Here is a 15,724-nt window from a genome sequence, read left to right as displayed (position 1 = left end):
CGCACAGAATTACCTCGATTGCAATCTACACAGCAACCTTCGTCTGCTACTGCATAAAAAATAACAAGTATAACCCGTAAAAACAAAGTTTTTCACTATAAATCCTTTATATGCGTGGCGGCTAGAGTCCTCTCGTCCTCTGGCTTGAGATGGCTGCCACCTATGGGTCAGATGATTGCATTGCACCATTAAGCAATTGGTAATTAAATATAATATTTTTGTCCTAAAAAGTGTAAAATTTTGAAAAAAAAATTTCACGAACATTAATTGTCACGCACAACGAGTCTGTGTGGAAAATGTCAGCTCGATTGGATCACGGGAAGTGGGTTAAAAAACGACCAAAAGATTTGCACGGTCGTAAGCAAGCAAGCGAACTTATTATAAAGGATTTAAAAATGGTAGGATTCTCCTGAAAGACAGTCATGAGACTCGAAAAGCTTTCCCGGCATAAAAACCACTCATCCCCCGGGCACGGCAATCTACCACACGCAGACTTTGTACGGCCACCATCGCTCCTAACGATTTCTGCAGACACGGTCCAGACGGTGGGGGTGGTAGCGGCAGTGATTGTGATGGCAGGTGTGGTGGAGTTGGTTGTCGTTTCAGAAAAACCACAACGGCCGCCATTCACCAAGTGGCGGTGCGCCTTCACCACGACAACTTGTGCCAGACTAGGTTCACTGCGGAGGCGTGGAAGACTCGCTGCTCCTAGCAGGTCACGAGGAACGGATACAGGTGTTCTTACAGGTTACCCGGAGTGATTTTGCCCATTAGTTATCGTCACCCCCCCCCCCCCCATCATCGGGCTCCCAACTTTACACATCCCTCTGTGGGTACGAGTAAAGGGGTGGGGGGGGGGAATTTGTGAGTGGAGGTGTGGATGGGGGAGGGGGTATGGGAGTGGATGCGAGTGGGGGTGGTCTTATGGGAGGGTTGCTTTTATGGGTGCGGGCATAGGAGCGCGGGTAAGGGTGTGTGGGTGTAGGGGGTGAGTGGATGTCACTCTGGATGTGGCCGTTGGTGTTTGGTTAATAACCCAGCCCCCTCGTCTATTCTTCAACTCCCTTCAAACAACGCACACCTAGTGTAAACGCTCAATGTCATGGACACACCTTTACATGCACCCTCGTACACACACACACAATGTACAGCCTCTGAAACTGTTCACAAGTACAAACTTGTGCATCGGATAATGTTTTGTTTAGTTTCTATCCAGTGTTCAACCTCCATGCTGCAGATTCCTGCAGTCGAAATGGATTTCTGACAAGGATACGTGTTGCACTCTGATCAGTTACGTCAAATCATGCGATTTGTAGCCGGCTGCTTTGAGACCCCGTCCTCAGTAGCTCTAACAAAAGCAAAATACAAGTTCATATTCTCTATGCACAGTACTCCAAGTGCATAAATGCACGCACTAAAAACCTAACCCTCAACTATTATTCCCCGTGTAGCTTTTAAATAAGGCCGTTTTAGGGAAAGTGTTGTTAGCAAGCACCTATTCAGGGCAGCACGGGTAGGAGGGACCGCCAAAAAACAACCAGTGACTGGTTAAGGTCAAACCACAGGTTCAGATAATCACTCGCCGAATCTAAAAACGCAAGGTCAGAGTTTCCAAGGCCGCGCACCAAACCACCGCTTCCCATCTCCGACATCCTCTGGGTTACAGATTTAAAAAAAACATCTCTCGCACGTACAACATTCTCTACACTCACATTTATTACACAAAGACAAAGCCAGCCACCGTATAGCCTCAGCCTGTTGGGGCAAGTGGTGTTGGTGTGGCCAGAACCTTTCTTAGTCTCGCCGGCGGGTAGAGGGGCGAGAGAGAGTGCCGACGTTTCAGACGCAGTGCCAGGGCCAGTTCAGAAGATTCGTCACCGATGTTTGGCTACGAGATCGTCGGGTTTGTAGCGCACCAACCACTGCGCCACCGCTCCCCACACAAGCACTCATTACACACACACACTCCTTCACAGCACGCTCTCACTCGGGCCCGTGAGAGTCGCGGCGGGGTACAGGGAGAGGCCGATTCTCTCAATGCATTCCTCTCCACCCCCTCTACGGGCCTCTCCCACTCTACATCAATTGTGGTGCCTCTCCCCCGATCACCACCACAACCACATCACCACGACAATAGCCGCTACCACAGCACCTCCGCCACCAACACAACACAACTACCACCACAACTGTACTCTGTTCACCACAACGGTAGCAACATCCACGACAACCTCCCACCACCACTACTGTACTCGCCAACTACCATAGACAACCACCACAACAGCTGCCAAAAATCCACACCACACCACCATCCCAATCGACACCATCAACAGAAATCCACTGCCCACCATCTCAACCACACACCCCGCAATCTCAACGACACCACCAAATCCACCACCTCCATCAAACCACCGCCACCACCTTCCCACGCCCCGTGTCCCCGAATGACCCCGCCTCCCCCACCGCAGCAGCAGCAGCACGGCCAGACAGGGGTCCCCTACCCCCTCGCCCGACGCGGTTCAAGTTTAGACCCCAAGTGCAAACACAAGGGAGGGTGGGGGAGTGGAAGCTTTATATTGAGGGTGGAGGGGAGGGGTTAGGAGCCTGTAAGCCCAACAGCCCCTCCCCTACCAGGCTCCTCATTCCCTTATACGAGGGGGGGAGCAGGGATGGGGGGGGGGCATTAACGCCACATTGCTGCTCCCCCACAGATTCCTCGTGAAACTCGCCGCTGCATCGGGTTTGGCAAAACCATCTTTCCACTTCTCCCACCGCTCTCTTCTCATTCCTCTTGCAATTTCCCTCCGTCCTCTTCCACATCTCCGCCTCCCCTTCACCCCCCATCTCCCGCGTCTTCTCTCCTGCTCTCATTACCTCTTCTGCACGTCTCCCACGAAACCCGCCTCTCCTCTCCATCTTCTCACACCCCCACCCCCTCACTTCTTCTAAAACCACGACCTCCATGGGGTGAGATTGTGCGCCTCCACGCGAATCTATTGTGGGTGCAGACACATGCGTGTGCGTGTGTGCACACGCACACACACGTGAACGCACATGCGAGTGTATACCACAAGGGGAGAGGCGGGTTCGTGGGGGACCTGCCCAAGTGCATAAAGATAAAGATCCCCCGTATAGCCTTAACAGACTGTAGGGCCAAGTGCTGTTAGCGAGCACTTATGAAGGCCGGCATGGCTCACGAGGGGGTGGGTGGCCAGCACCACGCCCGACCGCCCTTGTCTCCCCAGTGGCGATGTTTACACACCGCACCAGGTACTCATTTCAGGCCGAGTCGACCTAGGGGAGGCCCAGGACCGGTTCAGATAATCGTCACTGGTGTTAGCCGTGAGCGGGAATCGAACCCGGGTCTCCAGGTTCATAGCGCAACGCCCTAACCGCTACACTACCGCATGTACACACACGATTATCTGAACCGGTCCTGCGCCTCCCCCCTAGATCGACTCCGCCTCAAATGAGCATCTAGTGCGGTGTGTAAACATCGCCACTGGGGAGACAAAGGCGGTCGGGCGTGATGCTGGCCAACCACCCCCCCCCCCCCCCATTAGTTGCTCGCTAACAGCACTTGCCCTAAGAGTCGGTTAAGGTTATACGGATGGGGGGGGGGCAAATCTGTCCGTGTTGAGTTTACACGAGTCTGTGTGTACACGTGTTCGGGTTTGTGCACGAGTGTAGCTACGTTTAGTCGGTCAACTATGGAGTAGAAAAAAATCGATCAAACCGTGGAATCCTTCGATATAAAAAAGGCATTATTATATACGACCCTTGTTTCTAAAAGGAGAGCCTCAGTCTCAAGACGCTTTTCCTAAAGTTAAACTAAACATTTTTTGTTACATTACCAGGCAAGGCCCACCGATCTATGCAACTCTTTTTCAAAAGCGACAAATGATAGCACTACCAAGTGGTTCATCACCACGTGGACATTTATAGCAACAACAAAACAACTTTTAAAACGCATGTCGATTCTAAATGTGGGAGGGAAAAACTGGAGGACCCGGAGAAAAATCCATGATACTACAGGGGAGAGACATTAAAACTCGCAATATACAGGCGTCAGGGTTGGGATCCAACCCAGGACCTCCTGTGTACCAGGAGAGGTATTTAACATCTCCGCACATCTTGCCGTGGAGAGGCACGAGCGCCAACACCAACATAGAATTGGTTAAAATAATTAATATCCGCGCAAAAGGCTCAACTCGTGTTTTAGGACAATGTAATCATGAGATTGCGATTATAATAGACCACCACCATTTAGCATGTGGGGTTACACGCGTGTTTACCAGCGTGCACGCGTGCTAACGTGTGCAGTCACGTCCTGTGGTGCGAGCTAAAGCATGGCTAATGTTTGTGTAAAAAGATAAAGATTCCCGTACAGCCTAAACAGACTGTTAGGGCAAGTGCACACATGAAGACCGGCACGGCACACGAGTGGGAGTGTGGCCAGCACCACGGCCGGTCGCCTTCGTCTCCCTACGCACCGCACCAGGGACTCATTTGGAGGCAGAGTTGACCTCGGGCCGGGTCAGATAATCGTCACCCGGTGTTGGCCGTTGCCGGGAATAGAACTGGGGTCGCCGGCTTTCGTAGCGCTCACCGCTACACTCCCATGTGCGCGCACACACAAAAACACACGTGTCTGCGTGTACACACCTAGCACCCACCCAGCAAACCAATACCCCCCCCCCAGCTCCACTTTCCAAATCTCCCAGCAACCACATTAAATCCACCCCTTGACAAGCTCCAGGCTCGGCTGCAGTACACACAGGACCGTGCACCCCCAACCACACCTGTAATAAGTATAACCCGTAAAAACAAAATTTTTCACTATAAATCCTTTATATGCGTGGCGGCTAGAGTCCTCTTGTCCTCTGGCTTGAGATGGCTACCACCTATGGGTCAGATGATTGCATTGCACCATTAAGCAATTGGTAATTAAATATAATATTTTTGTCCTAAAAAGTGTAAAATTTAGGAAACATTTCTTCACGAACATCAATTGTCACGCACAACGAGTCTGTGTGGAAAATATCAGCTCGATTGGATCACGGGAAGTGGGTTCAAAAACGACCGAAAGATTTGCACGGTCCTAAGCAAGCAAGCGAACTTAATATAAAGGATTTAAAAATCCGCGTTCGCTACGGGGGGGGGGGGGGGGGGGGGTAGTGGGCCCCCGCATCTCACCTGCGGGGTGCGCGCTGGGCAGGGGCTTCTGTTGCAAGTGGGGGGCCGCCAGGTACTTGGGTGGGGTGTAGAGAAGATGAGAAGGGGGGCCAGCAGCGGGGCCGGGATGACAGGATACCCGGCCCCCCGCACTCAGCGGCGGGGGAGGCGCGGAGCCGGGCGTGGAGAAATCCTGGGGGTCCATGCTCCAGGATTCTGGAGTCTTAGGACAGGAGTCTGGAGTGTGGCGAGCTTGGAGCCACAATTCCAAAGCTTGGAGGAGCCTCAGGGCCTGGAGCACGCCGCATGGAGGATTATTGGCTTGTGGAGCCTGGAGTCTTGGTTGCTGGGACTTTGGTAGCCTCAAGCGTCGGTGCCTGGAACCTGGAATTATTGATCCTCGGGTGTTTGGAGTCAGAATCCCGGAGCCTGGATCGCCGATAGATCCTGGAGTGTGAGGACCTCGCTCCCACCGTGGGGGGCTCTCACCCTGGGCACGTCATGCGATGGAGGCACAGACAAGCGCCCAAGGGCCCCCCGCCTGAAAGTGGGAAAGTGAATGAGAGAGTGCCGGGTTAGGATCACCCGACTGGACTCCCATACACCTGTACCACACACACACCTGTACCACACACACACCTGTACCAAACCCTGTCACACAACAACAACCGCCATTCGCCACTAAGTGGCGGTGACGTCACCACGACGCTTGTGCCAGGCCATGTGCACCCTGAGGCCACGTGAAGTGTCGAACGCCCGCTGGCAGGAGGTCACGGGGCAGACCCAGGTGCCACGGGTCGACTGACCGAGATGACCGAGCTGACTGGCTGATGCACCACCTGTGCCCCCTACTGTGCCAACTTAGTCAAACCCTGTCACGCACACACACACACACACACCTGTACCACACACACACACCTGTACCAAACCCTGACACACACACACCTATACAACGCTACTACACAATATCAAAAGCTACTACTAGATACACCTGTAACAATGACTCTTTACACACGAACAGACAAAAATCCCCGATATAGCGTTTAACAGACTGTTCGGACTAGTATTGTCAGCGAGCACCTATTTAGGTCGGCATAGCACACGAGGCGGTGGGTGGCCAGCATCACTTCCGACCGCCTTTGTCTCCCAAGTGTTGATGTTTACACACTGCACCAGGCACTCATTTAATGCCGAATCGACCCAAGGGAGGGATGGAGTTGGCTGGGCGAGCATAGGCGAGGGGAGCAAAAGGACAACGGAGTAAGGAAGTAGAGGGAGAGGCGGGGAGTTGCAAGGGAAGCAGAGCTGTGCAGAAGGAGGGGGCAGAGAGATGACGGGAGAAGCAAACGAGCAGGAGGTGTGGAAGGGAGCAATACGAATCGGGGAGGTGCAGGGACGATCTGGGAGGTACAGAAGCATGAGGGGGGGGGTGCAAAGCGGAGCAACGAGATGCAAAGGGAGCAAGCACACTGCGCTGCAGACTGCGCGAGTACTGTACTGAACTGCACTTACCACGTGGGCTCGCCCAGAGAGGCGGGGTGGTAGGGGAGTCGGTGATGGAAGGAGGGTGAAGGGGAGGGGGGCTTTTTGAGGATGGGGGTGATGGGGGAGGGGATGATGATGATGATGGGGGAGTGAGCAAATGATGATGATGGTGGGGGTGGAGTGGATGATTGGTTGTTGATGATATGTGTGATTGGGGAGGGGTTGATAATGTTGATGGTGCGGGGAGCGGATGGCGATGATGAGAGGCGTGGTTCAAGACGATGTTGGGGGTGACGGAGGGTTAATGTTGATGACATCACCCTCCCCCATCACCTTACGTAAGTATGTGGGCTAAACTCACCGATGATTCCCAATTTAAGCGAGATCAGTCAGTCTCGATGTCGCATTGTAATTCAATTATAGCCACTGCTGGATGAAACCCCTCCCCATGCCGCGTTGACCACGTGGGTAGATTGACCACACATCACCGCACGAGTCAGTGCGGGTCGGTGTTTGCCGTGGCTAAGAATTTATCTCGGGGAGCTGGGGTTCGTAGTGCCCGATGCACTGTGCTCTCCCCCCCCCATCACACACCATCTCCCGCACACCCGCCACTCACCCTCCATACTTCACCTTAAATTACCCTCCATCGCCCTCCCATAACCTTACATCACCTTCTCGACATCACCTTACATCACTCTCCCCCATCACCCTCTCCCCCATCACCCTCTCCCCCATCACCCTCTCCCCCCCATCACCCTCCCCCCCCATCACCCTCTCCCCCATCACCCTCTCCCCCATCACCCTCCCCCCCATCACCCTCCCCCCCATCACCCTCCCCCCCATCACCCTCCCCCCCATCACCCTCTCCCCCATCACCCTTTCCCCCATCACCCTCTCCCCCATCACCCTCTCCCCCATCACCCTCTCCCCCATCACCCTCTCCCCCTTCACCCTCTTCCCCCATCACCCTCTTCCCCCATCACCCTCTTCCCCCATCACCCTCTTCCCCCATCACCCTCTTCCCCCATCACCCTCTTCCCCCATCACCCTCTTCCCCCATCACCCTCTTCCCCCATCACCCTCTTCCCCCATCACCCTCCCCCCCCATCACCCTCCCCCCCATCACCCTCTCCCCCATCACCCTCCCCCCAATCACCCTCCCCCCATCACCCTCCCCCCCATCACCCTCTCCCCCATCACCTGAGATCACCCTCTCCCCCATCACCCTCCCCCCCCATCACCCTCTCCCCCATCACCCTCCCCCCATCACCCTCCCCCCCATCATCCTCTCCCCCATCATCCTTACATCCCCCCCCCATCACCCTCTCCCCCATCACCTCAGATCACCCCGCTCCCCCATCACCCGCTCCCCCATCACCCGCTCCCCCATCACCCTCTCCCCCATCACCCTCTCCCCCATCATCCTTACATCATCCTCTCCGCCATCATCCTTACATCCCCCCCCCATCACCCTCTCCCCCATCACCTCAGATCACCCTCGCCCCATCACCCTGCTCCCCAAACGCGCTGAAGTCATCCGGCGATGACTCATGCACAGGCCACGAAGACATCTGCGCAGCGGTGTTTGTGTCTGGGGAGCGGTGGCGCAGTGATTAGCGCGCTGCGATACACACACGACTTCCATTCCCGGCTACGTCTCACGTCAGTGGCGAGTGAGATCTAACCACATCATCATCATCATCACTCTACCATCGCCATCACTACCGTCATTCACTCCCATCATGATCACTCACGATTATCATCATCACCTACTACCATCACCATCATCACTACCATCACCACTCATTTTGATAATCACTCCACTACCACCATGATCACTCACTAATATGATCACCAACAACCATCATCACTCACTACCATCATCATCACTCTACCATCACCAATACTAACATCATTACGACCATGATCTTCATCACTACCATAATAAACACAAACATCAACACCACCACCATAAAAACCATCAACATCATGAATACCATCATCACTACCATAATCAACACTTCCATCATCACGACTACCATCATCATCAAGATGCTTACCGTTATCGTAAATGATGCAAGTGATGATGATGATGTTGATGGCAAATTTTGGAGCACAGCGTCTGCAACATCACCACAAACATCACGGAAACATCAATCCCACACAACCGTGGCATGACGGCCACATCGCAACGTAAACATAAACACGATACACCCATCACAGAGTGAGTAAACATCAATTGCACAACACAACCGTAAACACAGACGTTACATCACAGCATAAACAACAACAACCGCCATTCGCCACTAAGTGGCGGTGACGTCACCACGGCGCTTGTACCAGGCTATGTGCACGTTAAGGTCACGTGAAGTGTTGTCGAACGCCCGCTGGCAGGTCGTCGGACAGACCCAGGTGCCTATGGGTCGACTAAGACGACTGGCCGATGCACCACCTGTGTCCCCCACTGTGCAAACTTGCTATGCTTTAGCCACCATGCGCGGCGCTCGTTGTTGTGAGCGTCGCTCCTCTGCCCTCCGTTGTTGTTGGAGGGCGACTGCCTTCCAAATTCCCACTAGCAGCAGCGTTCTTCACGAGCCTCCGCCACATAAACACCACCACCAACAGCGCCATAAACATCACAAACAGCACGCACGACAAACTGCGTGTCCCCGAATAAAACTCGGACAATTCACGGGGGGGGGGGGGGGGGCTGATCGGGTGACCCCCCCCCCCCGGGAATATCCGTCGCCTTGACAAAACCCCGTTACATTATTTCCACAAACATGAAATGCAGCACGTTTACAGCTTGTTGTCATTTTATTTATACCGACTTACATACCGGTGAGAAAAAAAAACATTTGTAACGCATTTGAAATATAATGTAAATTTTTTGGGGTAATTAAAAAAAAATTATAATTCGCAACTTGAACCACCAACAATCGCTATCCGATTCCGAGACGCGCGATCTGACGATGCCACTGTTTCATAACCACAGAGCTTGCACTGGGTCGGCAATGCTCTCTCTCTCTGTCTCTGAGCGCTGTCCAGGTTTTGATATCTGGGAGCGCGACTTTTTAATGTTTTCCATTTTTTTGGGAGGTCCCCAACTCCCCATAGCGACCCCCGCACACCCTCCCTCATTATATGCGGGGCACGTTAATTCGAGGACATACTGGCAACACAAATGTCAGTCACATGAACACACACACACACCTACCGACACGTACACAGATAGACACACCTAATACGCACACAAACCTACAAGCAATCGCACCCACCAACAGATCTCCACGCACACTCACCCACACACTCTAAATGCCATCACGCACAAACACGTGCACACGCAACGTACACACACTTGCGCGCCTTCGTAAACACCAGCGCACACCTACACGCACATATTAACACACTTACACACACACATAGACGCACGCACACGCAGCACTCACCTACTCCAGTCCCACGCGTGAATCAAACACAAACACACCCCGCTCTTCCTCCTCCTAGCGGCTCTCTCACTCTCCCACGCGCTCTCCCTCCTCTCCCTTCATCCCCCCTCCCTCCCTCGCTCCTATTCTCCTCGCCCTTCTTCGATCCACTCTCCTCCCACTACTCTCCCCATCCCTCCTCCCTTCATCTCTGCTCCCTCCTTCTCTCCCATTCGCTCATCTCATCTCTCCTCCCACTCTCCCATCATTATCCTTTCCTCCCACGCTCTTCTCTCACTTCGCCTTATCTACCCCCCCCCCTCTCTCTCCTCTCACTCTCTCCTCTCTTTTTTTACGGATCAGTGGAAACAAGAAGATGCTCGGTGTATTCGGCACTTTGCTTCGTTCATCATTTCGTAATTTTTTTTTTACATTTTTTAACTTAGCTTTATGTAAAACCCCCACCTCTCGCTCTCTCTCCTCTCACTCTCTCGTGGAGATGCTGTCCTCTTTCTATCACTCTCCTCCTCTCCTCTCCGTTGACTCCTCTACCCTCGCTCTCCCACTCCCGCCACCAAGCTCCCTATGACATCCCCTCTCCTCTCCCCAATTTGCATCTCACACTCACCGTCATCAACTCATCCCTCTCCCCTCTGTGTTTTATATCTTCCCTCTCTCCTCTCTCGTTCCATCTCCTCCCTTTCCCATCACTCTCCCAAATAGTGGGCGTGCATTCGTCTTCAGCGACCCCAAATGCCCCCGCCCACCCTCCCCCCACTGCCCTGATAGGAAACAGAGCGAATTCCGAAAGACGGTGGTGGGGTGGGGTGGGGGGCGGGGTGGGGCGGGGCACCCCCCCCCCGCCTCGCCCCCCGTACTCAATTGAGGGCATTGTGAGGCGCGGGGGGTGGGGGAGAAGTGGGCCCCCCCCCCTCACTTAGGAATCACAAGTTATGTCACATTATGCATATATGTGGATTCCCAGCGACACAATAACCCTCACACAGTGACACCGTTACACAGTGGCACATAACAACGCACACTCCCATCACGGGGGCCTACGAGGGGTAGAACACCCACAGCTCCGCACAGATGGATTTATGAATCAATTTCCAGTCCACCCAAATGTCGATACCTTTTCTATCATCGGCCACGATCTATCCACTGCTGGTTAAATGCCTCCGAAAGTCGCCGACCATCCATCACGGTCCCGCGATGCAACAATCCACCTCTATCGGAGGGCACACATGGGCTGATTTAATCGCTCCATCTCCGCGGTTCGCGTCCTCTCGTCCGTGTTTGCTCATTCAGCCACCACTCCGGTGTGAGTCTCGTCCGTCGTTCATCATCACCCCCGGTGTAGAGTCGCTCGCATGCTCCAAGTCCACTCACTCGTCTTCACAGTTTCAGTGTCTCTCTCACCTGCATATGCTCGCTACTGCAATGCCTTACGCTCGCTCAGTGCGACTCCCAGCACGTATCTCTCTCCATCCTCCTTTGCGCACTTCTCAGATGTTCCATTTTCTTTGTCAATGCCCACGTTTCTGATCCATATCGCAGCAGGTAAACACATCTGTTATATTTAATGAAACAGTTGCATATAAAGTCAAGTAGAAAAGTAATAATAGCTCACGACGTTTCGATCGCGACACAAGTGGTCACCTAAGGGCGACCGCTTGTGTGGCGATCGAAACGTCGTGATCTCTTATTATTTTTTTTGTCTACGTGACTTTACCGAAAGAACCAAAGAGTATGGATCCCTGCAGTCACGAAAGCTTCAAATCAAGATTAGTTACATTTCAAATCACCGAGACCCCTGTAAATCACGTGGCTTGTGTGTGCGCTCACGCCCCTCCCCCTGTGAATCCCTCCCTTCGCCCCTCCCCCTGTGAAAACAGACGCTGCTGCTCGTCTGTGCAACAGCAGTGGCGAGGTCCTTGTTGTATAGCCTCTTCCAATCCTCATCTCTCCTGACCCTTTGCTCCCGTTTCTCTCGCTCCCTTCACTTATTTCCCATTATCCATATTCTTTTGTTCCCTATTCTTTCTCCATACATTATAGCCGTGACTCGACCACCCTTCCCTTGTTGTGTCACGGGTAATAGGTTTTACATCTGCAATTACACAACGACACTCATTATGCTCTCTGTAGTGGGGTTTTAGAGTACTGTAATGTTGATGGACATCCATTCTGTCAATACACCGGCCTTTCCCACGCCGTGTGGGTCGTGGGGATTGTTTGACCAGATGATATCATTAGCCCTTGATGTTAGCCGTGGCCGGCGATCGAACTCAGGTCCCTCTTGTTGATCATGCAGTGTGCTAACCACTGCGCCACCGCTCCCTGCTAGTGGCGAGTTATTGGCAGTTGAATACATCAATCAACTTCGTTGCCAATTTCAGTGCGTGCGTCAATTGATCCGTCGACCTGTCTGCCTTCCGAACTCTCGCGAAGCAACGCGCTAACTCCAGCGTGTCGAGGAGGCGACACGTGTACGTGTGGTGGTGGTGGTGTGTGTGGGGCGTGTGTTCGTGCCGATGTTTGCACGTGCATGCTTGTGTGTTTCTGCATGGTGGGGCGTGTGCGTGGTCGTGTTGAGTGGTGTGTGCGTGGGGTGTGTGCTGAGTCCGTGGTATGCGCGTAGTCGTGTGGTCCATATGTGGTATCGTGCGCGGTGGTGGTGTGCGTTAGAACTGTAGTGTAGCTACGCCCTGCGAAGTGTGTTGTGTGGGTCCACGTTGGTATGCAGTCTACGACAGAAGAGACAGATGCAAGTATCGAGACGACAGAGCTAATCGCCATCTCTCCCCGCTCTCTCCACACTCTCCCTATTCTCTTCTTTCTCCCCCGAACTCTCCGCTCTCTCTCTTAGCTCTCTCTCCACCCTCCCCCCTTTTCTCTCCATTCTCTCTCCTCTCCCCTCTCTCTCTCCGCAAATTTCAGCTGCGTCACGGCGCGGAGAGATCCGCAGTCACGAGACCCAGAAGCCCCCCTCCCACCCCCCGCCTTCATCCCCCGCTCCCCCTTCTCATCCATCCCGGAATGGCCCTTGTGAAGGTGACCCCCCCCCCGTGCCTGCCTGCACCGCCCCCCTATTATTAATAGCGCGTCTCCCGCCCCCCTCGCCCCCCCCCCTCTTCTCCGCAGCCCCCCCCCCGCGACACGCACCCGCTTCGCTTTAATTGTGGATGCAGAGGGGACCTATCATGCGGTGAGAACACGGCACGGACGCACGGCGACACGCGCAGAGACTACGGCACGGGCTGTTGGGGCAAGGGCTGTTAGCGAGCACCTATTGTGAAGAGCGGGCATGGCGACACAAGAGGAGAGGGTGCGGTGGAAAGTACCACGCCCAGTCCGCCTTTGTCTCCCCACCCCCACAATGTTGTTTATACAGAGAGGCGAGTGCCCACATTGGCGTCATACGCAGATGCACGCGTTGAAACACCTATTATTATACACATCCTCACGCACGCCCCTCGCACTCCTATACAAACCCACGCACGCCCAACCATACACACACCCAAAAGCACACACGCACACTCACACACTCAAATACATCCACGCACACTCCTACATGTATACACACAAACACACCCAAACACGCACGCAGACACTAAACAGGGTAGGCGGGACCCACGTCAGTGCGACACGTGGTGACCACAACAAGAAGCACACGCACCTTGCAACACGCAGAGACAACGACCCCCCCCCCCCCCTGTACAGCCTGAACAGACTGTTGGGGCAAGTTACACCTACGGCACACGAGGGGGTTGGTGGCCAGCACCACGCCCGGCCGCCTTTGTCTTCCTAGTAGCGATGTTTATACACGCCACTGCACCAGGTGCTCATTTGAGGCCGAGTCGACGTAGGGGAGGCCAAGGCCATAATTATAATATATATTGGGACACACACACACCCCCCCCCCCAATATTCAAATATGTTCAAAATGCCCCCCCCCCCCCCCCAATATATTGCTATAAAATACATTTCTGTTTATATAATTGTGGTTATGCTTGTAATGTATTAATCCCTAATCTCTGCCATTACATACAATGAAACAAGAAAAGGTCAAAAAGAAAAAAAGAGTAATGTAATACAATACACTATTAGACATTATTGTAAAAAAAATATAAAAAAAAGTCCATCCTGTGTGTTAGTCAATTTTTTCTCTATTTTAGGCAGGAAATTAGTTTTAAAAATTAGACTTTTTCTGGGGGGGGGGACCCCAGACCCCCTGGAAGATTTTCTCCCCCCCCCCAATGTTGACTCCATGGCTACAGCCTTGGGGGAGACCCAGGAACGGTTCAGATAATCGTCACTTAATGTTGGCCGCGAGCGGGAATCGAACCCGCGTGGCCAGGTTCGTAGCTCAGCGCGCTCACCGCCGCACCGCCGCAGACACAGCTCACGGAGATGCAATCTCTCTTTCAGAACCGAAACATTTAAACGCAGAACAAGCTCACAAAGCAATCATAAACACGTCCAGCACACACACACCGACCATAAACAACACTTTACACTGAGAGCGTGTTGTGTGAAGTGATTTAACAGCACGCAGAGCTGCTGCACAGCTTAAAACACACACACACATCGGGCGAAGAAGCTAAAACAACATCCACACGCAGCGTTACCTACCGGTTGTGGTCAAACATTGCAATAGTGAGAAATCACCAGCAAGTTACTCAATTGGGATCTCACACACACAGCAGTAGGAGCAGCAACAATCTCACATCTACCCCCCCCCCCCACGAAACTCATGCGAGAGCCTGGCAGGACCCTCCTAAAAATAGTGTTTTGAGACTCAGTGAACGGGCAGAATGTCAACAAAGTGTGGTGCGGAGCTGTTGTGGTACGGGGCTTGCACAGTAACAACAACTCAACAACAACAATTCAACAACAATTTCACAACAGCAGCCGTGACACAGCCAAAGGCGGCACAATTCCACCACATGCGCTGTCGCACCAGAACTAACCAGCAGCAGGTCACACAGCCACGCAATTATGTAACAGCACAAGAGCAGAAGTCAACAGGAACATAGCCGCGTCATCCCCACGCAACAACAACCACCGAATAACAGCATAACGGTATACAAACTACCACAAAACAACAAAACAGCATAGCACATAACATAACACAGCATAACACAAAACAACACCAGCATAACACAAAACATAACACCAGCACCACACACAACATAACACCAGCACCGCACACAACATAACACAGAATAACACAAAACACAACACCAGCATAACACAAAACATACCAGCATAACACAAAACACAACACCAGCATAACACAAAACATACCAGCATAACACAAAACATAACACCAGCATAACACGAAACAGAGCATCAGCATAACACAAAACATAACACCAGCATCACACAAAACATAACACCAGCATAACACAAAACAGAGCATCAGCATAACACAAAACATAACACCAGCATCACACAAAACATAACACCAGCATAACACAAAACAGAGCATCAGCATAACACAAAACATAACACCAGCATCACACAAAACACAGCACCAGCATAACACAAAATATAACACAAATATAACACAACACACAGCATAACACAAAACACAGCACCAGCATAACACAAAATATAACACAAACATA

The 15,724-nt window shown here is 52.7% G+C and overlaps 1 protein-coding gene across 5 annotated transcripts in view; it reads right to left on the bottom strand.

Moving 5' to 3' along the window:
- LOC144730316 (uncharacterized) overlaps positions 1-9,327 on the bottom strand; it is a 41,150-nt gene extending 31,823 nt beyond the window's left edge. For 3 of the 5 annotated variants that reach the window (XM_078611038.1, XM_078611042.1, XM_078611043.1), the window contains exons 1-2: positions 6,685-7,170; positions 5,194-5,713 (exon numbers count right to left, since the gene is read on the bottom strand). In XM_078611038.1, the coding sequence (XP_078467164.1) occupies positions 5,194-5,377 (184 nt within the window). In that variant the 5' untranslated portion in view covers positions 5,378-5,713; positions 6,685-7,170. Of the gene's footprint in view, positions 1-5,193; positions 5,714-6,252; positions 6,650-6,684; positions 7,171-8,720 lie in introns of those variants that run through there. The other 2 variants (XM_078611040.1, XM_078611041.1) reach the window with 2 other exon arrangements.
- Positions 9,328-15,724: the final 6,397 nt, after the last annotated feature.

This window comes from Lampetra planeri, chromosome 35 (assembly GCF_965212315.1).
Source record: "Lampetra planeri chromosome 35, kcLamPlan1.2.h2, whole genome shotgun sequence".
Lineage (NCBI taxonomy): Eukaryota > Metazoa > Chordata > Hyperoartia > Petromyzontiformes > Petromyzontidae > Lampetra > Lampetra planeri.
Note: the sequence above shows the minus strand (reverse complement) of the source record. Positions and strands in the feature narration are given on the sequence as shown.